This window comes from Pongo pygmaeus, chromosome 13, assembly GCF_028885625.2.
Source record: "Pongo pygmaeus isolate AG05252 chromosome 13, NHGRI_mPonPyg2-v2.0_pri, whole genome shotgun sequence".
Classification (NCBI taxonomy): Eukaryota; Metazoa; Chordata; class Mammalia; order Primates; family Hominidae; genus Pongo; species Pongo pygmaeus.
This window is the reverse complement of record NC_072386.2, coordinates 118,514,532-118,537,665: the sequence shown is the minus strand read 5'-3', so window position 1 is coordinate 118,537,665 and position 23,134 is coordinate 118,514,532. Positions and strand designations below refer to the sequence as shown.

The following is a 23,134-nucleotide window of genomic DNA, read 5'->3' as shown; positions in this document are numbered from 1 at the left end:
TCTAGGCTCACTGCAACCTCCGTCTCCTGGGTTCAAGCAATTCTCCTGCCTCATCCTCTCAAGTAGCTGGGATTACAGGCACCAGCCCCACACCCGGCTAATTTTTGTATTTTTAGTAGAGATGGGGTTTCGCCATGTTGGCCAGGCTGGTCTTGAACTCCTGACCTCGTGATCCACCTGCCTCAGCCTCCCACAGTGCTGGGATTACAGGCGTGAGCCACTGTGCCTGGCTAGGACTTTGACTCTCTAAGACACACTTTCCTGTCATGTTGGGTTTTTTTGTTTTCTTTTGTTTTGTTTTAAGAACAAGCAGGCCGGGTGCAGTGGCTCACGCCTGTAATCCCAGCACTTTGGGAGGGAGGCTGAGGCGGGTGGATCACCTGAGGTCAGGAGTTCAAGACCAGCCTGACCAACATGGCAAAACTTTGTCTCTACTAAAAATACAAAAATTAGCCAGGCGTGGTGGTGGGCGCCTGTAATCCTAGCTACTTGGGAGGCTGAGGCAGGAGAATCGCTTGACCCTGGGAGGTGGAGGTTGTGATGAGCCGAGATCAAGCCACTGTACTCCAGCCTGGGTGAGAGAGCGAGACTTTGTATCAAAAAAACAAAACAAAACAAAAAAAAACCAAGCATGTAGAGATTTTTTTTTAAAGCAATTAAAATTAACCATATAGCTGCCTCAGCCTGCCCCTCAAAAAAAATAGAGAAAAGGGAAAAAATTACCTCGGAACTCCTTTATTGATACAGGTACTGTTAGTATGGTGGTAGATGGCTTACTAGTTTTTTTTCCTAACTTTTTAAGCTACTTTTAATCCAGATGGGTCCACATTTTGGGAGTGTTTTGTCTACTTCTTTCGAACCAGGTCTCCATGTTGTCCTGTGGACCCCATGACCGTCCTCTTGCAGTTCTGGAATATTCTGTCCCATCAACTTGTCACGTTTGCTTTGCAGACCCCTTATTGTTAAATATTTAGGTGGTTTCCCGTTTGTTCTAGTTATAAATACTACCACAATGCACAGCTTTGGTACATGCACCTTTTCCTGTATTTTGGATTATTTCATGTGGATTGCGTCCCGGCAGCAAGGTTGCAGGGGCTTGTGGCCCGTGCTGGGCGGCTGGGATTGAAGAGTGTTCCTGAGTGTGGAGGATCCTTTGCTAGAGGACTTGAAGTCCCCATGCTGCTGGCTGTCTGTGTTGGAGTCTGGGACTCGCTGGAGAAGGGTCAGTGGCGCAAGACCGAGACCACAAACACCCGTCTCTTAGAGGCTGCATTCCCATTTGCTAGGAGGAAAAAGAGGCTGGAGCAGGAGCTGTGTGAACCAGGAGAGGGTGGGCTCCCTGAGACACGGGGGACGTGACCATTAGCATTCTCCCTCACCTCAGCCAGACAGATGTGACCCAGAGGGACAGAGGGACTTGCTTGTGGTCACGGATGTGTTGGTGCTGGGCCCTGTGGCGACGGACCCATTCGTTTGCCCCAGGGCTGGAGGTGGATCTGGGCAAGAGTGAGGCGGCCACGTCTCCTCTGTCCCCAGCATGTCAGGCATAGTGCCAGCTCCTCCTTGCCTCTATCCCCAGTTTACAGATGAGAAAATTGAGGCTTGGGAAAAATGACGGGTCCAGATTTCAACTCCAGGCCGTCTGCTTCCAAATTCAGCTTCTTTTCCCCACAACTTTTGTGGCCCGAATGCTGGAGACCTAAAGAACTGTTTACCCTGGCTCTGGGACCCTGCTTCCTAGTTCCAGCCCAGGCTTTGGGGCACCAGCCTTGGAGGCTGAAGGGGACCCTCATCCAGGGTTCAGCTGGCTTCAACCCCTGTGGCAGGAGTGGGGGTAGGATAAAGAGATGATGTAACAACTGACATTTATTCAGCACTTACAGTATGTTAGACACTGCTCTAAGCGTGGTATGTGTACTGTCAGACTTAACGCTTGCAAAAGCCCTACAAAGGAGATACTCTTTCTGCCCCCATTTGACAGATGGGGAGACTGAGGTACTCATATAACTCAGTCAGGTGAAGAAATTTACCCAAGTAACACTGCCCTGAAATGAGCCACTGGGGCTTGAGCCCTGGGCCTAAGCACTGCGGTGTGCTGCCGCAGTGGAGAGGATGGGGATCTTCCTGTTGCCTGTTCTTCTCCCCGCAGGCACTCAGCCTTTTCTCTGGTCCCCATAATGGCCCTCCCATCTGGGGCACAACCCCTGGCACCCTGCCTTTACCTTCAGCAGCCCCATCTATGCCCTGCCCTCTCTTCCTCCTGCCTTCATCCTTAGGTGAAACCTCAGACTGTCAGACCCCTAGTAGAACTTAGAATATGTCCTATCCACCCCTCCTTCTTCCCCACCCACTAGCCATAGGGAAACAGAGTCCCAGAATGGTGGCGGGACTTGATGTGGGTCACCCAGCAGGTCAGAGGCAGCCCTGACCAGCCAGTTCCAAAAATGGATGTTTGTGGTGTTAGAAACAAAATGCTTGTTCCTCAGTGCCACAAAGAAATAGCACTTGAACATAAATGTAATTTTCTCAGCAAGGCAATTTTTACTTCTATAGAAGGGTGCGATTCAAGAATGGAGTAATGGCGAGAGCACATCTGAACAAGGGAGGGGAAGGGGTTCTTACTCCTGACGCAGGTAACCCCTACTGCTGCATTGTTCCCCTATTGGCTAGGGTTGGACCGCACAGTCTAAGCTAATTCCAATTGGCTCTTTTAGAGAGAGCAGGGGTATGAGCCAGAGTGGCGGGGTGAGTAGTTTGGCAGGAAGGATGGTTAGGAACAGGTAACTAAAGGTGACTTAGGTCAAAGCAGGTGACCAGGGGTGAGTGAGGTCAAAGCACATGACCAGGATGAGTCAGGATAGAGCAGGTGACCAGGGTAACAGATGTGAACTACTGATTAAAACTAGTGGAAAAGGTTGTTTACTGAAACCATGAAGAAGTTAAACTTTAAAATGGAGGACAAAGAACTGAACATACTGACATACTGATTCTTTGAAGAGAAATCTAGAACTCACTGTATCCAGTGGAAGTGGATGTTTGCTCTGAGCCCTGGACTAACTGATTGGGACAAGGAATGGTGTGGACTCTCCTTGTCCTGGAAAAACTCACTGTCTGCTGGGAGTGCAGACACAGCACACCTGGGCATGTATGGGTCTGGTTCTCCAAAGACATCCAAGGACGGATGCACCTAAGAAAGGAGGGACTGGCTTCAGTGAGATTTTCAGGACAGAGTTTTGAAGGATGAATAGAAGTTGGCTAGGGGCTGGGCACGATGGCTTATGCCTGTAATCCCAATGTTTTGGGAGGCTAAGGTGGGAGGATCACTTGAGGCCAGGCGTTCAAGACCAGCCTGGGCAACATAGCAAGACTTTCTCCACAAATATTTTTAAAACTTAGTTGGGCATAATGACTCATACCTGTAGCTGCTCAGGAGGCTTAGGCAGAGGATTGCTTGAGGCCAGGAGGTGGAGGTTACAGTGAGCTATGATTGCGCCACTGCACTCCAGTCTGGGCAACAGAGCAAGACCCCGACTCTCCAAAATAAAAAAAAAGGCCAGGTGGTCAAACAAAGGATGAGCGTTGGTCTGGGAAAGGGCATGGCAGGGGCAGGAGCGAGGTGTGTTTAGGGGAAGAGCCCACATCTCCCCACTGACTAGGCATAAATAATTGTGACGGTAGTCACCAGTTCCTGAGCAACCCCCACTTAGCAGGAGCCGGCCTAGCGCTGTGCAGGTGTAATTTACTGGCCTGCTTGCCAACTCCATAGGAAGCTGTTATGATGACCCTCATCCCCATGTTACAGATGAGAACACTGAGGATGGAAAGGCAGCTGGCGGGTGGAAGAATCAGGACCTGAACCTTTGGCATCTGTCAAATTGCTGTGCTTTTCACCTCTACTGTAGGCTGCAGTGCGGGAACTTGACCCTGCAGGCATCGTAGAACCATGGGGGAGTCTGGGGCCAAGGCATGCTGAGACCTCCTGGTGGCTGGGGGCAGTGGCTGGGCTGGATGCTGGGAAACCTGTGAGGCTGTAATTGGGCCTGAAAAGAGTAAAGAGTGGCCCGGGGGTACCGAACAAGACGGGGCAGGCGTTGCAGTAAGAAAGACCCTTGTTGAAACGTATCTTCCTTGGGAGGCTGAGATGGGTGGATCGCTTAAGCCCAGGAGTCTGAGACCAGACTGGGCAATATGGTGAAACCCCGTCTCTACAAAAAATACAAAAATTAGCTGAGTGTGGTGGTCCACTTGTAGTTACTCAGGAGGCTGAGGCATGAGAATCGCTTGAACCTGGGACGGGGAGGTTATAGTGAGCTGAGATCAAGACACTGTACTCTGGCCTGGGTGACAGAGCGAGACTCTATCTCAGAAAAAAAAAAAAGTGGCGGGAGGCGGGGCAGCGGGAAGAAAAGTATCTGTCCTGGTATGATGAAATAATATTCACAGCTTCTGTGTCTGGGCCACCTACTCAGTACCAGGCACTCGACAGGGGTTACCCCATCAAACTGACACACTCAGCCTGTGAATGCCTGCTGCTTGCTGGAGCCAGACTGTCTGGGTTTAAATCCAGGTCGTGACACTTACTAGCCAGGTCACCTCGGGCACATTCTTTAACTGCCCTGGTCTTCAGTTTCCTCGAGTGTGCGTGGGTGTAATAGCATGGCCCACCTCATAAGGCTGCTGTGAGGATCAAATGAGTTCACTCGTGTAAAGCCTTGAAATGCTGCCTAGGCTCCCAGTAAGCATGATGGGAGCATCTGCAGCGATTATTGGTGGTCTGCAAATGGGGAAACTGAGGCTCAGAGAGGTTAGGCTTCTGCTCAAGGTGACCAGCATTTTAAGAGGCAGAGCTGGGATTTGACCCAGGCCATCTGGCTCCAGAGCTGTTTTTCTTGATCATCCTCCAAGGTGCTGAAGGTAGCCCTCTGGAAAGTCTGGGAGGTGCTGTGTGCACGTGGGTGGCGAGGGTGGAGAGGGGACAGTGGTGGGAGGTGGCTTCTGGGTCTCTCACTTGGGGTTCCAGTCACCCAGGCCCCCAGCGGCTCCTCCTCTGACCCAGTCCCGGGAGGCCCTGGCGTTTCCCTTGGTGCCAGGGGATTGTTTTCAACTTGGTCTGGGCCCGCCTCAGGCTCCGGGAGACAGGCCCAGGCGTCACACTCCCTCCTGTCTCCCCATTCTCGTCTGTGGGGTGGGGGCGGCCAGGATTCGAAAAGGCCCCAAAATAAATGGACCTCTTATCTGATCTCCCCGCCAGGCCTGTTATCTGATCATTACATAATGGCCAGGCTTGCGGCCTCTCCCGCTGGCTGACGGCATGGAGGAGGCGGCCCCAGGCGGCCCCAGCAATCCGGGAGGAACTGGGGTTCCTGGAAGTCTGGGGAGGGGGCAGGGAAAGTCCCAAAGGGAAGGAGGAAGGCGCTGCGATAATCTGCAGGCCAGACACTGGGTCATGTCAGGAGACGTGGGTCCGAGGCCCGGCCTGGTCAGCCATGTGCTGTGAGACTTTGACCTGTCCCGTCCCTCCAGACCTCAGTCTCCCTATCTGAGTAGGAGGGGCTTCAACTAGGTAACAGCCAAGGAACCTGTGCTCACCGATGAGGAAAGGAGAGGGTGGGGAGAACATGCGGGCTGGTGGGTCGGAGGGGCTGGAGACAGGAGATGGCACTAGCCCTTGATTTTGTTGGGGTGAGGGAGACCCCAGTGACCTCTCCATCCCAGAGGACCGTCACCTGGAGGCCACCCCATCCCGCCACTTCACCCCACCCCTTAGAACAGTCAATTCTACAGTGACTGAAGTCAGTCAAATAATTGTAATTAAGAGAAAACTGCCGGCCAGGCGTGCTGGCTCACACATGGTAGCCCACACCTGTAATCCTAGCACTTTGGGAGGCTGAGGCGGGAGGATTGCTTGAGCTCAGGAGTTTGAGACCAGCCTGAGCAACATAGCGAGACCGAGTCTCTACTAAAAATTTAAAAAATTAGCCAGGTGTGGTGGCGCACAACTGTAGTCCCAACTACTCGGGAGGCTGAGGCAGGAGGATCGCTTGAACCCAGGAGCTCAAGGCTGCAGTGAGCTGTGATCACACCACTGCACTCCAGCCCAGGAGACAGAGTGCAACCTTGTCTGAAAAATAAATAAATAGAAATTTAAGAAAGAATTGCCATGTGCCCAGTCTCATGGAGTCCTCCCAGCCACCTCTGTGGATCATGTGGGCTCTGTTGTCATTTTATAGACCAGGAATTGAAACCCCAAGGGGTGAAATCATTCACCAAAGCCACATAGCTGGTAAGCTTTGGGCCCGAGAGGCAAACCAGGTCAGCCTGGCTCCAGGGAGCTTGCTTTTAACCAAAATGCCACTATGTCCAGGCACTCCAGAGTCCCTGGGACATGTAGGATAGGGCCAGAGAGAGGACATAGAAGGCCTGGGCCCCCGTGGCAGCCAGATGTCCTCATCCAGATCTTCTCCTTCCCAAGACAGAGCTGGGAATGGCGTTGCCATGGCAAGGGGCAACCATCTCACTTCCTTTGCTGACTTCTGGAGCCCAGAGCCCAACGTGCTGTGGGAAGGTGAGGAAGGAGGCCGGTGAGGCTCCAGACAGCCCAGGATTCAGAAGAAGCCTCCCTGCCCCCTCCTCTGAGCCGGCCTTGGCTGGACATGAAGCCAGTCTCTCCGCGCCCATCTTTGATCTCCAAGAAAACAGGAAGTGAGCGCGACAAGATGGAGACACAAACTTCCAAACAGTCTCCCCTTCTGTCCTCCTTCCCTCCTCCGGAGCCCCCTTCCCCCGGCACATTCCTCAGGACGAGGTGTAGGAGCCTCATTTCCTTTTCCGACCCTGCTGGGTCAGGGTGAAATTCCATTCCTTTCCCTCAGGACCTGTGTTTCCGGGCTCTGCGGTCTGCTCCGGCAGCCTCCAAACCTGGGCCGCCTTCTCGGCTCGCCCTGTCCCTTGGGGCTAGGGAACTCTCAACCCCTTCAGACCATTCCTCTCACCACCTTGAGGCAAAAGAGGGGAAGCTTTGTCTCCTGATCTCAGCTCCTGCCTTACCTGGAGGGAGACTTGGGTTCACACCTAGGCCCTGCCATGAAGTTAGGGTTGCCAGATACATCAAATAAAAATAAGCCGGGTGTGGTGGCTCATGCCTGTAATCCCAACACTTTGGGAGGCCGAGGTGGGAGGATCTCTTGAGTCCAGGAGTTCAATACCAGCTTGAGCAACATGGTAAAACCTCATCTCTATAAAAATGCAAAAATTAGCTGGGTGTGGTGGTGCATGCCTATAGTTCCAGCTACTCAGGAGGCTGAGGTGAGAGGATCACTTGAACCTGGGAGGTTGAGGCTGCAGTGAGCTATGATTTTGCCACTGCACTCCAGCCTGAGCAACAGAGCAGAGTCTGTCTCAAAAAAATAAAAAATAGGCCAGGCGCAGTGGCTCATGCCTGTAATCCTAGCACTTTGGGAGGCCGAGGCAGGCGGATCACCTGAGGTTGGGAGTTCGAGACGAGCCTGACCAACATGGAAAAGCCCCATCTTTACTAAAAATACAAAAAATTAGCCGGGCATGGTGGCGCATGCCTGTAATCCCAGCTACTCGGGAGGCTGAGGCAGGAGAATCACTTGAACCCAGGAGGCAGAGGTTGCAGTGAGCTGAGATCACACTGTTGCACTCTAGCCTGGGCAACAAGAGCAAAACTCCGTCTCAAAAAAAAAATAAATAAATAAATAATAAAAAATAATTTTTAAAAATAAATAAAAAATAAAAATATACGAGGCTGGCCGGGCACGGTGGCTCACGCCTGTAATCCCAGCACTTTGGGAAGCCGAAGCGGGCAGATCACCTGAGGTTGGGAGTTCGAGACCAACCTGACCAACATGGAGAAACCCCGTCGCTACTAAAAATACAAAATTAGCCGGGTGTGGTGGTGCATGCCTATAATCCCAGCTACTTGGGAGGCTGAGGCAGGAGAATCATTTGAACACGGGAGGCGGAGGTTGCAGTGAGCCAAGATCACACCATTGCACTCCAGCCTGGGCAAGAAGAGCAAAACTCCGTCTCAAAAAAAAAAAAAATATATATATATATATATATGTGTGTGTGTGTGTGTGTGGGTGTATATATGTATATCTATATATGTATATGTATGTATGTAGATCTATGTGTGTGTGTGTATATCTATATATACACACATATATACATGGGGCCCAGTGAAATCTGAATTTCAGATAAACAATGAAAATTTAGTATAAGTATGTTCCATGCAATATTTGCAATATACTAATACTTAAAAAAATTTACTCATTGTTTATCTGAACTTTGAATTTAGCTGAGTGTCCTTCTATTCATCAATCCTATACATAGTAGCATTGTGACCTTGGGCAGGAGACGTTTCCTCTCCTAGCCTTGGTTTTTTTAATCCATGGAATGAATATAATGATATCCACCTCGTAAGGTGGCTGTGATGATGCAGGAAAGCCCTTAGCTCATGTCAAGTCCCTAGGAGACGTTTGGAAAGTAGGAGTCATTGGCCGGGCAATGTGGCTCATGCCTGTAATCCCAGCACTTTGGGAGGCTGAGGTGGGTGGATCACCTGAGGTCAGGAGTTCAAGACCAGCCTGGCCAACATGGTGAAACCCCATCTCTACTAAAAATACAAAAATTAGCCGGGTGTAGTGGTGCACGCCTGTAGTCCCAGCTACTCAGGAGGCTGAGGCAGGAGAATCGCTTGAACCCAGGAGGCAGAGATTGCAGTGAGCCAAGATCACACCACTGCACTCCAGCCCAGCCTGGATGATAGGTCTCCAAAAAAAAAAAAAAAAAAAAAAAAGAAAGTAGGAGTCATTGTCATCACCTTATTCTCACCTGGCCTCCTTCTGGATGTTTCTCCAACAGGTCTTGCAGAAACAGTCCATTGTGACCTTCAGCCTGTGGGCCCCGAGAGGGGCGAGGTGACATATACCACTAGCCAGGTCTCGAAGGGCTGCGTGGCTCAGGCCCCCAATGCCATCCTTGAAGTCCATGTCCTCTTCCTGGAGTTCCCAACGGTGAGTGTCCCATGGCAGGGTCGGGTGGGGGCTCAGAGGAAGCTCCAAGGCAGGTAGGGTGAGGGGTGCCTTCCTTGTGGCTGTCCCTGGGGCAGTGGCTGAGTCCTCATTAGGCCCCCTGCCAAGAGAGTGATGTGGGCATCTCACAGGGCCCATAAGAGGTGGCATTTCTAGGGGCAGGGTCTGGATCAGGGCAATCTTTTGGGTGCCACCAGAAGACTCAGGTGGGAAGAGCTGAGTAGAGAAGAGCCAGATGGGTGGGGGGGACCAGGTGAGTGCTGCTTATGCACCTCCGATGATGGAGACCTCACGGAATCTCAGAAGATGCAGCTCCTCTCTAGAGAGCTTGGACTTTGAAAAGTGCTTCTTGGGCCAGCCGCAGTGGCTCACGCCTGTAATTCCAGCACTTTAGGAGGCCGAGGTGGGTAGATCAGGAGGTCAGGAGATCGAGACCATCCTGGCCAACATGTTGAAACCCCATCTCTACTAAAAATACAAAAATTAGCTGGGCATGGTGGTGAGCACCTGTAATCCCAACTACTCGGGAGGCTGAGGCAGGAGAATTGCTTGAACCAGGGAGCTGGAGGTTGCAGTGAGCTGAGATTGCGCCACTGCACTCCGGCCTGGTGACAGAGTGAGACTCCGTCTCAAAAAAATAGAAAATAAAAAAATAAAAACAAAATAAATAAAAATACAAAAATTAGCTAGGCATGGTGGCGCATGCCTGTAATTCCAGCTGTACTTGGGAGGCTGAGGCAGGAGAATCGCTTGAACCCAGGAGGTGGAGGTTGCAGTGAGCTGACATTGCACCACCGCACTCCAGCCTGGGTGACAGAGTGAGACCCTGCCTCAAAAAAAAAAAAAAAAAGGAAAAAGAAAAAGAAAAGTGCTTCTCAGTTGAGCCCAGATATTTCTCCCTGGAATGTCCCCTGTTGAATATCTGTGACCCTCAGAGATCCAAAGGCTGCTGCCGGCCTGGAGACGATTCTCCCCAGAAGACGCCCCCTCCCAGCCCACCATCAGTTTGTCTGATACGTTTGTCCTTAATAATAACACCACCTTTGTTAAGCGCTATGTGCTAGAGACTGTGCTAGGGCCAACTCTATGCTAGGAATTAAGCATCTCACATGTATTAAGCCTCCCGAGGCTCATCTGCCAGGGTCTGTTATTATCCCCACTTCTTGGAGAAGGAAACTGAGGCTGGCTGAGAACGATGGAGTGACATGCCCAGGGCCAGAGTTCACACCAGATCCCTGGGGATGCCAGAGCCCGCCTGCCACTTGGTTCCCCAGGTGGATCTCAGTATTCAGGTGGCTTCTGGCCTGGTTGGACTGGAGATTACGCCTGGTTGATGTGGTCTTAGGTCCTGATGATGACTTCGCCGTGTCAGCTCCGGGTAAACTTATGGCCAGTCTGCCCCCAAAACTGTTAAGTTGCCTTGCGTTTGTGCAGTGATAAGAAAGTGCTCAGACCACCAATATCGGGGGACCCTGCTCCCCACCGCCCTGCCCTCCACCAGGACTGTGGGCTTTGATAATTTCCAAATCATAGATAGTGCCAAACACACTTTGTGTGGTTTTCATAGGCATTGTCATTTTTTTTTTTTTTCAAATTTGGTAATGATATTCAAAATACGACTGCCTCTGTTAGTTCACGTTGTTTGTTTTAATGTTCAGGTCCCTGTGCCTCCTCTGGGGGACTGGGATCCCCCAACCCTAATTGCTCAATACTGGGCCAGGGTGAGAGGAGGGCCCCTAGGCAGGTGTCTAGGTCTATGGGAGACAGGTGTGTAGATAGCCAGCCAGGATCCAGGGAACTGGTGCGTTCTCGGGGCACAGGGCCAGGGCACTCCAGCTGCTACGGGATTAGGCATGGCTTGTTACGGCCACACCATCCTGAACACACCTGATCTCATCTGATCTTCGAAGCTAAGGAGACTTGGGCCTGGAGGAAGAAACATCATGGATGTCCAGGAGCTCACCAAGGAAGGAGGTGGTGTGGAAGAGCACAGAATAGAGTGAATGCGGAGGCAGAGGGGGCAGGCTTTGTCTGGGGTCATCAGGTGGCAGGAGCTAGAGGTTCCCCAGCAGGACAGGGGAGATGGCAAAGGCCTGTCGCCATATTAAGAAGTTTGATCTTTATCCCGTGGGCAATGACAGCTCTTGGAGGGATTTTAGGGGCATGACAGGGGGCCACTGTAACTCATGCCATATTCCAAGGATCCTTGAGTTCATGACAACAAAATCTCCCTGTTAGCCTCTGCCTCTTCTAGAGAACTCACTCCAGGGAGCTTCCAACTTTTAATTCAAGGAGCCAGGCTGCAGGCTCCAGGGCTTTGAGGGATGTTCATTTGAGGAAGTGGTAGAGACATCTGGGGTCCAGGAAACCCAGGGTTCAGTCCTGGATCTGTCCCTGGCCAGCACCTCGCATAGCATCTGGTGTGCAGAGGGTGGTTCTTCTCCCCACTTGCTGGTAGACACACCTTTCTTGGACTCAGGAGCTCACCTGAGAACACAGAGTAGCAGAATCTGGCCCAGGGACCTGGCTTACACCAAATCACTCTTTTTGTTTGTTTGTTTTTTGTTGTTTTTGTTTGTTTTTTGCCTCAGACTCCCATAGCTGGGATTACAGGTGTCCACAACCACGCCCAGCTAATTTTTGTATCTTTAGTAGAGACGGGGTTTCACCATGTTGGAGAGGCTAGTTTTGAACTCCTGACCTCAAATGATCCGCCCACCTCGGCCTCCCAAAGTGCTGGGATTACAGGCATGAGCCACTGCGTCTGGCCCCAAATAACTCTTGAACGTGTGAGTGAATGCACGCATGCGTGCACAAATGTGTGCACCGCTGTATGACCTTGATGCAGGGGTTGAGAACACAGGTTCTGGAGCCAGACAGCCCTCCAATTGAACTGTGGCTCCACCTCTGAGAGCCACATAGCCTTGGGCCACCTCTGAGCTTTGATTTTCCCATGGGAAACCTGGAACCATTAACAGCACCTGCCTCACAGGTGTGTTGTAAGACTCCAGCAGGATGGTGCAAGCAAAACACCAAGTGCAGGACCTGCCTGGAGCGACGACTCAACGTATGGTGGCTACGGTTATTGTTATTATTATTTCTCTCTGGGCTCCATTTCTCATCTGTGAACATCCTCATTTTGCCAGGGTTGTTACCGTTTACAGAATGTCTTCGCATCAGTTGAATAATTTGAAACTCAACGGTTATTGCTACAAGATCAATGGGGCAGGTCAGGCGCGGTGGCTCACGCCTGTAATCCCAGCACTTTGTGAGGCTGAGGCAGGCGGATCACTTGAGGTCAGGAGTTCGAGACCAGCCTGGCCAACATGGTGAAACCTCATCTCTACTAAAAATACAAAAATTAGCCAGGCGTGGTGGCAGGTGCCTGTAATCCCAGCTACTAGGGAGGCTGAGGCAAGAGAATCACTTGAACCCAGGAGGCGGAGGTTGCAGTGAGCCGAGTTTGCACCACTGCACTCCAGCTTGAGCGACAGAGCAAGACCCTGTCTCAAAAAAAAAAAAAAAAAAAAAAAAAGATCAATGTGGCAGGGCTGTGAATCATTTTCAGCAGGGCAAGCTGAGGTCCAGCCTCATGGAGCTGGGCCTTCCTCCTCCTGGTGCTTCTTGTCTCCCTGCTCTGAGGGTTGAGCCCATGATGCTGCCAGCCCCTATTGCTGTGACCACTGAGGAAACTGTGGTTTCCCTGGGAGGCACCTTCCTCCCCAGGCATCCCCTAAGAGTGGGGTCTAGAACTCACAGTCTCCATTGTGCAGCCCTCACCAGGTGCCACTCTGTGCCCAGCCTGTGTTGATGATGCAGACAGAAGGTAGAGCCAGGGAGGCAGAGGTGGCATCAGCAGCCCTGGTATGAGTGGTGGGATCAGCAAGTGGGCCTTCAGGGGGCCGCAGGTGATGGGGCAATGAGCACTGAAGGTAGAGGAGGGAGGGGCACTAGGGAAAAGGCCCCTGGTGTCTAGCCCAGGAGCAGGGTAGAGGGCATTCCAGGCAGAAGCCAGTGCATAGCAAAGGCCTAGCGGCATGGGGCTGGACGTGGTAGCGGGGGTGGCGGCTCTTAGCAGCCAGCCCGATCCCTCCTGACCTATGGCCGGCTTCTTCGATCCCTGGCACAGAGAAGTGGCTTTCCCGTCCATCCCTCAGAATCCTCAGATTTCCTGTGGGTGGGTGGTAGATGGGCGGTGGCAGCCGAGAGCCTTGGGGAAGTGCCGCTCTGTGCGTGTGCTGGGCAGGTCTGCAGACAGCCCCGCTGGGCAGGGGCTGGATCTCGCTGGGTCCCTGAAGGGCAGGCCGGAGCCTGGATTCCGGGAGGGGGCCTAGGGTCACATCCTGACCCTCGGAGACAGGAAACCAGCCTGGTGTCTCAGCAATTCCCGTCAGGCTGACTGGGCCGATCTGCTATCCTCCTAACAAATGCACAGGCAGCCAGGCCAGGGCAGAGCTGGGTCAGCACTGATTCACCCGCTCCTGGGCAAACTTGGGGCAGCTGAGACCCCACCCACCCCTGAACAGACACAGCCTGTCAGGCCCCAGCACTGACTCACTCTTGACCAGAGGGGCAGGCAACACCACTCAGGCAGAGAGAGAGAGCCGGGAGGGACCTTAGCACCCCAAGACTGTCCTGGGAGGCTGTGGGAGGCCATGAAAGGCAGTATAGCCCTCAGACTTGGGCAAAGGGGACCCCTGCCTAGGCTTGGGGGAAGCCAGTCTCCCTCTGGCCCTCTGCCAATGGCAGCCCTCTCCCAGGGTGGGGACTCTGTGGGGCCAAAGGGATGTACCCCCCTGAAACCTGCACCCCTCCCTTCTAGACGATGCTCTGGGTACCCAGGACCCCAGAATCCCAAATGGCTCTGAGCCTCCTCTCAGGGCTGCAGGGATCTTTCCTGTTCCATCCTCCAGGGGAGCACTGCATGGCTATGTGAGCTCCCCCAGACCTGAAGGATGGTTGAGTTGGCTACTTGGGGAGGCAGGCATGGTGGAGTTTGGGTATCTGGGCTGCTGAGCTGTCCACATGTGGACACATGAGCACCCTTGCTGGGCTGTCAGAACCACAGTGATGAGAAGGAGAAAGCACTGGGGCCAGAGGCTGCCATTTGTATTCTTGTCTCAGGCCTTGCAAATATTAGAGGCAGGCTTGCTGAAGGGGCAGGACTGGGGGTTGGGGGGTGTCAGATGGGCTGAGCAGGGATTGTGCCTGCCCTCTCACTGCTGAATCCTTGGTGTTAAGCTCAAAGTCAGCCCAGGAATCAATATCTGTTGGATGGATGGGTGGATGGATGGATGGATGAATGGATGAGGATGAATGGATGGATGGATGGATGGATGAGAGCATGGATGGATGGATGGATGCATGGATGAGAAGATGGATAGATAAGAGAAGGGAGGGAGGGAGGGAAGGAGAGAGGATAAAAGAAAGGAAGGAAAAACTGTACATTCTTATAAGTATTTGATGATTGGCTATTCCCAAGGGGGCTGATGGTGTTCCTTGCTGTTTATGTCTGGTCGTTCGGAGGTGTTGGTTTGTTGTCTGCCAAGCTCTTGAGGACAGAGTTATGCCTTTTCTGTCCTTCTTTGAGAACACAGAAGCTCCAGGCTGGGCCCAGTGCCAGCCTCTCAGGCAGGCAAATGAGTTGGAGAGGTGAGGACACGTGGGCTGACCACCAGAAGGGCTGGAGGTACCAGGGGCCCCCTCAGCTGAGGAAGAAGCATATCTCTCCAGGGGATTCTGGAAACTCACTCTGGCCATCTGGCTGGAGACCAGGACTCCTAGATGTAAAATGCTGGGACCCCCAGAAGGCAGCCTGGGATCTAGGGGCCACACAATTCTAGAACATCACTGAGCTCAACTCCTCCCTGTAGAGATGGAGAGGCTGAGGCTCAGAGATAGGATGCCACAGCGAGGCATGGCTGAGAGATTTGTAGTTCTCACCAGCTGCAGCCCACCTCTAACTGGACCCATGCTTCCCAGCCCCTAAACCGTGGATGGCTCTCCTTGGATGACTGTGCAAGGGGAGAATCAAAGGGATTAAAAAGCCAACCAGGCCAGGCGTGGTGTCTCACGCCTGTAATCTCAGCACTTTGGGAGGCCGAGGTGGGTGGATCATTTGAGGTCAGGAGTTCGAGACCAGCCTGGCCGACATGGGCGAAACCCTGTCTCTACTAAAAATACAAAAATTAGCTGAGCATGGTGGTGGGTGCCTGTAGTCCCAGCTACTCAGGAGGCTGAACCAGCAGAATTACTTGAACCCAGGAGGCAGAGGTTGCAGTGAGCCGAGATCATGCCACTGCACTCCAGCCTGAGTGACAGAGCAAGACTGTGTCTCAAAAAAAAAAGCCAAACTACTCCCACATGTTTAGCTGGGCACCGGACAACCTACTTTGCAGGCGGAATTGCAGTGAAACCTCATAAGTCTATGAAGTGGGAATACCATTTTCCAAATCAGGAAACTGAGGCCCAGAGAGGCATAGTGACTGTCCAAGGTCATAGGCTAATGACTGAGCCCCCTTCTGAATTCAGGTTGGTCTGGCTTTGATCCCTTCCCCTGCCACCCTGCCTGTAGGACCATCTGAGTTTTCTGGGGTGGACAGAGGGGCAGCTGGCTCCAATCTGACCGCCTCCAGTCAGGCCCTGGGAGGGTGGGAGCTGCAGGCAGCCCTGAGGCTCCACTCCTAGAAGAATTGCTGGAAGCGACTTTCTATAAGTGGCTACTAGCACTCAGGGCCTCCTCACCGAAATCCCCCCTTCCCACCACCAACTGCTGGGCAACAATGGCATCTGTGGGACATTGGCACAAAAATAGAAACGCGGTCTCCCGCCCACCCGCTCAGGGAGGGGGCCGGGTAGGCGCAGGCTGGCCGGGCTGGGGGTGAGGGGCTGGCCAGACTGTGGAATTCCCAGGGTCCCATGAGGAAAGCCGGGAGCTTGGGGTTGGGGGCACAGCTGGCGCCATCGTTCTTTGCCTCTGGGGCCCCCGGCCGGGAAAGAAGGGGGAAGTTGGTGTGCGTGTGAGTGGCCGTGGCGGTGAGTCAGGGCCGTGGGGAGGGAAATGTTTGCTGTAGAAACCCTGACTGGGTTTTTCTGGTAACCAGCTGTTTTTCAGCTTGGCCCCGCAGCTCAGAGAACCTGAGCACCCAGCTTTCCAGCCCCTCTGAGTTTCCCAACTACTCACTTGCCGTGTGACTCAAGGCCCCCACCTCCTACCTGCCCTCAAGCCTGCAGGGAAGGACTTGGTGACAACTGAGTGGTAGCTTTGGTTCGTGAGCTCTGGGATGAGAGCTGAGTGTCCCTGAAGTTCCAGCCTCCTCGTCACCCCTCACACCCAGCATGACCAGGCTGTGACCTGCACTTCTCTTTTTTTTCACTCCTTTATCCACAGCCCAACCTGGTGCTGGTTCCCAACCCTGTCCTACCCCCATTTCACAGATGAGGAAACTGAGGCATAGAGGAACAGGGACAGTGGCGGAGCAGCAGCAGGACTGGATGGCCACGGGGCTCCTTCCTCCCCACTCAGGGCTTGGCCACCAGACTGCACTCTGGCTTCTGCAGCACGCTTGGCCTGTGGGTGTCACCATGGGATGGCGGATGGATGTCCTCATCTACCACAGGCTGTGCTGTGTCCTGGCCATGATCTGACTATCCAGAGGGCCCATCTCTTCATCATGTGGGCCTTGCAGTTCTTTCCTCCAGGTGGGGACAAGCAGATGGGGCCGCACAGCAATGGACTGTAGGGCAATATGAGAGAGAGGTGCAGTTGAGAGGGAGGACATGGTCCAGGGAATGCAGGCCCCGCTCTGGCATCACACCCAGCCTAGAAAGCGTGATATTTTTAAAAACTGTCAGGCATGGTGGCTCACGGCTGTAATCCCAGCACTTTGGGAGGCCGAGGTGAGTGGATCGTTTGAGTCCAGGAGTTCAACACCAGCCTGGGCAACATAGTGAAACCCCATCTCTACAAAAAATATAAAAATTAGCCAGGCATACTGGTGTATGCCTGTAGACCCAGCTACTTGGGAGGCTAAGGCGGGAGGATCACTTGAGCCTGAGGGGCGGAAGTTGCAGTGAGCAATCACGCCACTGCACTCCAGCCTGGGCAACAGAGGGAGACCCTGTCTTAAAAGAAAAAAATTATATATATATATATATATATATATATATAATTTTTTTATTCAAAACTGACGAAACAATATATTTCGAAAACCAAAAGTTATAAACCCACTAGAAAACATTAATCAAAACATGAACTTATACAAACATAAATTTGAAACATATCTTATCCCATAAATTAGCATAAAATAATTATTTAAAAATAACCAACCTAACTGGGCGCAGTAGCTTACACCAATAATCCCAGCACTTTGGGAGGCTGAGGCAGGCAGATCACAGGTCAAGAGATTAAGACCACCGTGGCCAAAAAGGTGAAACCCCATCTCCACTAAAAATACAAAAATTAGGCTGGGCGTGGTGGGATTACACACCTGTAATCCCAGCACTTTGGGAGGCCAAGGCGCATGGATCATGATGTCAGGAGTTTGAGACCAGCCTGGCCAAGATGGTGAAACCCCGTCTCTACTAAAAATACAAAAACTAGCCAGGTGCAGCAGCAGGTGCCTGTAATCCCAGCTACTCGGGAGTCTGAGGCAGGAGAATTGCTTGAACCCAGGAGGTGGAGGTTGCGGTGAGCGGAGATCGCTGTACTTTAGCCTGGGCGACACAGCAAGACTCCATCTCAAAAAAAAAAAAAGAAAAAATTACAAAAATTAGCTGGGCATGGTGGCACACGCCTGTAGTCCCAGCTGCTCGGGAGGCTGAGGCAGGAGAATCGCTTGAACCTGGGAGGGTGGAGGTTGCAATGAGCAGAGATCGCTGCACTCTAGCCTAGGCAACAGAGCAAGGCTCCATCTCAAAAATATATATATATAAAAATTAGCCGGGCATGGTGGCGCACGCCTGTAGTCCCAGCTACTCAGGAGGCTGAGGCAGAAGAATCGCTTGAACCCAGGAGGCGGAGGTGGCAGTGAGCCGAGATCGTGCCATTGCACTCCAGCCTGGCAACAGAGCAAGACTCCATCTCAAAAAATAATAATAAATAGAAAAAAACTAAATGGCACACTAAAATGAAAAAAAAAAATTTGTGTTTACAAGTAATTGATCACAACCAGTTACAGATTGCTTTGTTCCTTCTCCACTCTCACTGCTTCACTTGACGAGCCTAAAAAAAAGAAACAATATTTGTGACACATTGAAAATGAAATACTATTATTTGTTCTTTTTGTGTTTTAAAGAGGAAACTTAAAAGCAAAGAGTAATTATAGCATCATTATTGAGTAACAGAAATATTTCTGGGCAGATTTTTCCAGTGGCTGAAACACTGTCTCTGGCTTTGTGACGTCAGTTGGGGAAATGGCAAGATGATTAAAAGTTAAATCTCAAAACTTTCCACTGGCATCTTCATCTTGAAATATCCTTCCCCTTTTTCATAACTTTGAAAAGACCTTTTGGATCATCTTTTAGACTGGCAGCTTTTGTATGAGAGCACTGGGAGTCTGTGTTTCAGCAAATTACATTTGTCTTTGTCCTCCTGAGTTGGTGGCAGGGCTTCTGAGGCATTTACCTGTCTTTTTTTTTTTTTTTTTTTTTTGAGGCAGAGTTTCACTCTTGTTGCCCAGGCTGGAGCTCAATGGCGCGATCTTGGCTCACCGCAACCTCTGCCTCCTGGGGTTCAAGCGATTCTCCTGCCTCAGTCTCCCGAGTAGCTGGGATTACAGGCATGCGCCACCACACCTGGCTAATTTAGTATTTTTAGTAGAGACGGGGTTTCTCCACATTGGTCAGGTTGGTCTTGAACTCCCAACCTCAGGTGATCCACCCACCTCAGCCTCCCAAAGTGCTGGGATTACAGGCGTGAGCCACTGCGCCCGGCCCACCTGTCTTAGTCTCAGCACTCACCTGTTCACATGCCACTAGTTCAGAAAGTCTTTGAGGTCATTCTTTCAATAGACACTGCCTTGTAGATTGCTGTGTTCTTTTTCTTCTTGGGAATAAGGTTAGAAAAATGTGCTAGGGAAGGATGTGCTACACAAAAATGTGTAGAAAAAATGTGAGAGCGGCTGGGTGCGGTGGCTCACGCCTATAATCCTAGCACTTTGGGAGGCCAAGGCGGGTGGATCACCTGAGGTCAGGAGTTTGAGCCCATCCTGGCCAACATGGCGAAACCCCATCTTTACTAAAAATACAAAAATTAGCTGGGCGTGGTGGCAGGCACCTGTAGTCCCAGCTACTTGGGGAGGCTAAGGCAGGAGAATCACTTGAACCCAGGAGGTGGAGGTTGCAGTGAGCCGAGATCGCACCATTGCACTCCAGCCTGGCAACAGAGCAGGACTCCATCTCAAAAAATAATAATAAATAGAAAAAAACTAAATGGCCCACTAAAATGAAAAAAAAAAATTGTGTTTACAAGTAATTGATCATGACCAGTTACAGATTGCTTTGTTCCTTCTCCACTCTCACTGCTTCACTTGACGAGCCTAAAAAAAAGAAAGAAACAGTGAGCTGGGATTGCACCATTGCACTCCAGCCTGGGCAGGAAGAGTGAAACTCCATCTCAAAAAAAAAAAAAAAAAAAAAGTAAAAAGAAAAGAAAAGAAAGATGTGAGAGCACAAGCCTGCCTGGGCACGAATCCCAGCCCCTGGCTGACTTCCTGTGTCATCAAAGGCAAATGACTTCACCTCTCAGGGTCTTGGTTCCCTCATCTGTAAGTGAAAATAAGAATGGTGGCCGGGTGCAGTGGCTCATGCCTGTAATTCCAGCACTTTGGGAGGCCGAGGCGGGCAGATCATTTGAGGTCAAGAGTTTGAGACCAGTCTGGCCAACATGCTGAAACCCCGTCTCTACTAAAAATACAAAAATTAGCCGGGCATGGTGGCAATCGCCTGTAGTCCCAGCTACTCAGGACGCTGAGGCAGGAGAATTGCTTGACCCAGGAGGCAGAGGTTGCAGTGAGCCGAGGTTGTGCCACTGCACTCCAGCCTGGGCAACAGAGCAAGACTCTGTCTCAAAAAAAAAAAAAAAAAAGAGAAAGAATGGTAGCTCATGTCTGTAATTCCAGCACTTTGGGAAGCCGAGGTGGGAGGACTGCTTGAGCCTAGGAGGTTGAGGCTGCAGTGAGCCGTGATTGCACCACTGCATTCTAGCCTGGATAACAGAGCAAGACCCTGTCTCAAAAAACAAACAAAGAAAAGCCAGCCTGGCCAACATAGTGAAACCCCATCTCTATTAAAAATATAAAAAATTAATCTGGTGTGGTGGCACACGCCTGTAGTCCTAGCTACTCAGGAGGCTGAGGCAGGAGAATTGCTTGAACCCAGGAGGCAGAGGTTGTAGTGAGCTGAGATTGTGCCACTGCGTTCCAGCCTGGGAGACAGCAAGACCCCGTCTCAAAAAAGAAAAAAAAAAAAAAAAAAAAAAGGCCAGGCAGGGTGGTTCACGCCTGTAATCCCAGCACTTTGGGAGGCCGAGGCAGGTGGATCACAAGGTCAGAGTTCGAGACCAGCCTGACCAACATGGTGAAACCCCGTCTCTACTAAAAATACAAAAATTAGCCAGGCATGGTAGCGGGCGCCTATAGTCCCAGCTACTCAGGAGGCTGAGGCAGGAGAATGACTTGAACCTGGTACGTGAAGGTTGCAGTGAGCCAAGATCGCGCCACTGCACTCCAGCCTGGGCGACAGAGTGAGCCTCCGCCTCAAAGAAAAAAAAGAAAAAAAAAAAAGCCAACCTGGCCAACATGGTGAAACTCCATCTCTCGTAAAAAATACAAAAAATTAGCCATGCGTAGTGGTGGGCACCTGCAGTTCCAGCTACTCGGGAGGCTGAGGCAGGAGAATTGCTTGAACCTGGGAGGCAGAGGTTGCAGTGGGCCGAGATCACGTCACTGCACTCCAGGCTGGACAACAGAGGGAGACTCTGTCTCTTTAAAAAAAAAAAAAAAAAAATGGTATTTACGTCTTAAGGTTGTTGAAAGGATTAAATCAGTTAATGTGTAAAGCACTTAGAACACTGCTGGGATTTAATAGGCCCTATTTACGTGGTAGGCAGGTGTTATTGTTATAAAAACATTCTAAATGTATACACCATTGAACAATTAAAAATTTTAATGCAGTGGGTACGTCTCAAGACATAAATGATTTCAACTTCACATTCTTATATCAAAATAATGGCATTATACCAAAAACAACCCCCCAGGATTTTAGTATTTCAAAATGGTAAGACAAGCAGGAATACTGCAAACTGGGAGAGCAATTGTGACTGTCTCATGTGGGCTGGAAGCAGACCTGTCACTCAGGGACAGCAGGAAAGGTGGTGGGGACGATGGGGCAGGGGATCGCTGCCTCCATGCACAGGACACTCCCTAAGGCCCAGTACACAACAGGTTCTCATTCGATCCTTGATGGATGCAATTCAGGCTCATCCCTTTTTTTTTTTTTTTTTTTTTTTTTTGGAGACGGAGAGTCATTCTTGTTGCCCAGGCTAGAGTTCAGTGGCGCAATCCAGCTCACTGCAACCTCTGCCTCCTGGGTTCAAGAGATTCTCCTGCCTCAGCCTCCCAAGTAGCTGGAATTACAGGCGTCCACCACCAGCCCACCTGGCTAATTTTTTGTATTTTTAGTAAAGATGGGGTTTCACCATGTTGGACAGGCTAGTCTCGAACTCCCGACCTCAGGTGATCCACCTGCCTCAGCCTCCCAGAGTGTTGGGATTACAGGTGTGAACCACTGTGCCCGGCCTTTTTTTTTTTTTTTTTTAGATGGAGTTTCACTCTGTTGCCCAGGCTAGAATGCAGTGGTGCCATCTCAGCTCAATGCCACCTCTGCCCCCAGGGTTCAAGCAATTCTTGTGTCTCAGCCTCCCGAGTAGCTGAGATTATAGGTGCCCACCACCACGCCTGGCTAATTTTTGTATTTTTAGTACAGATGGGGTTTCACCATGTTGGTCAGGCTGGTCTCGAACTCCTGACCTCAGGTGATCCGCCCACCTCAGCCTCCCAAAGTGTTGGGATTACAGACGTGAGCCACCGTGCCCAGCCTAATTTTTTTTCTCTCTTCAGATTTGCTGGGCTTACCTCCTTCATTTGTTTAGTGTGAATTCCCGGAGGATGGCCAGAGGGCCAGGCACTACCCCGGGCACTGGGAGGCGAGGGTGGACAGAGCAGGCAGGGAGAGTGGAGTGGAAGCATCCGAATCATCACTGCCTATCTGGTTGGCACAAACTATACAAATCTGACTGGACTGTGTGTGTCTCTCCTCTGTGTCCCCCAGGGCCTGTCACAGCTGGAGCTGACTCTCCAGGCATCCAAGCAAAATGGCACCCGGCCCCGAGAGGTGCTTCTGGTCCTCAGTGTAAACAGCAGTGTCTTTCTGCATCTCCAGGCCCTGGGAATCCCACTGCACTTGGCTTACGTGAGTGTGTTCCCTCCAACCCCAGGCTGAGGCTCTGGCCATGGGAGGTCCCTGCTGTCCATCTCTGTGGGTCAGGGTCTCCCACCCCAGCAGCCCAGCCCTGCTTCTCCCTTTCATCCTGACATTATTCACCAGGGTCCTGCCTGGTGAATCCAATGGTCTCTGCCAGAGAGAACCCAGAGGGCACTAGGACTACAGTAAACAGTCTAAACCAAGAGGTGGGAGTCAGGTTGATGTGCAGCCCTGGCCAACTCTGATCCTCTGCATAGCCTCAGTTTGCCTCTCTGTCCAGTGGGACAACTGAACTCAATATTTTCTATGATAATCTTTTCATTGTCTTTGAAAAAGTTACATGACATATATTTGAAAACATTTAAAGACAGAGGAAAAGGGCCAGGAGAAAACTTAACGATGTGTTAACAGTGGTTATGGCTGGGAAGTGGGATTAGGAGAGACATTTAGTTGGTGCTTCACACTTCGTTGAGTTTGCAAGAGTTGCTCTAAATGGATTTGGCCTATTTTGGAGAAAAAAATATTTTTAAAAAACTCAAGCTTTCAGGTCAGCTGTGGATTTGGGGAAAAAAATTAAAAACAAACAACCAAAA

The 23,134-nt window shown here is 51.2% G+C and overlaps 1 protein-coding gene across 1 annotated transcript in view; it reads left to right on the top strand.

The window, feature by feature from the left end:
- The window catches only part of ENG (endoglin), a 39,953-nt gene that overhangs the window by 3,095 nt on the left and 13,724 nt on the right, over nt 1–23,134 (top strand). The window contains exons 2-3 of the mRNA XM_054501379.2: nt 8,890–9,041; nt 22,389–22,529. Coding sequence (XP_054357354.1) covers nt 8,890–9,041; nt 22,389–22,529 — 293 coding nt within the window. The remainder of the gene's footprint in view (nt 1–8,889; nt 9,042–22,388; nt 22,530–23,134) is intronic.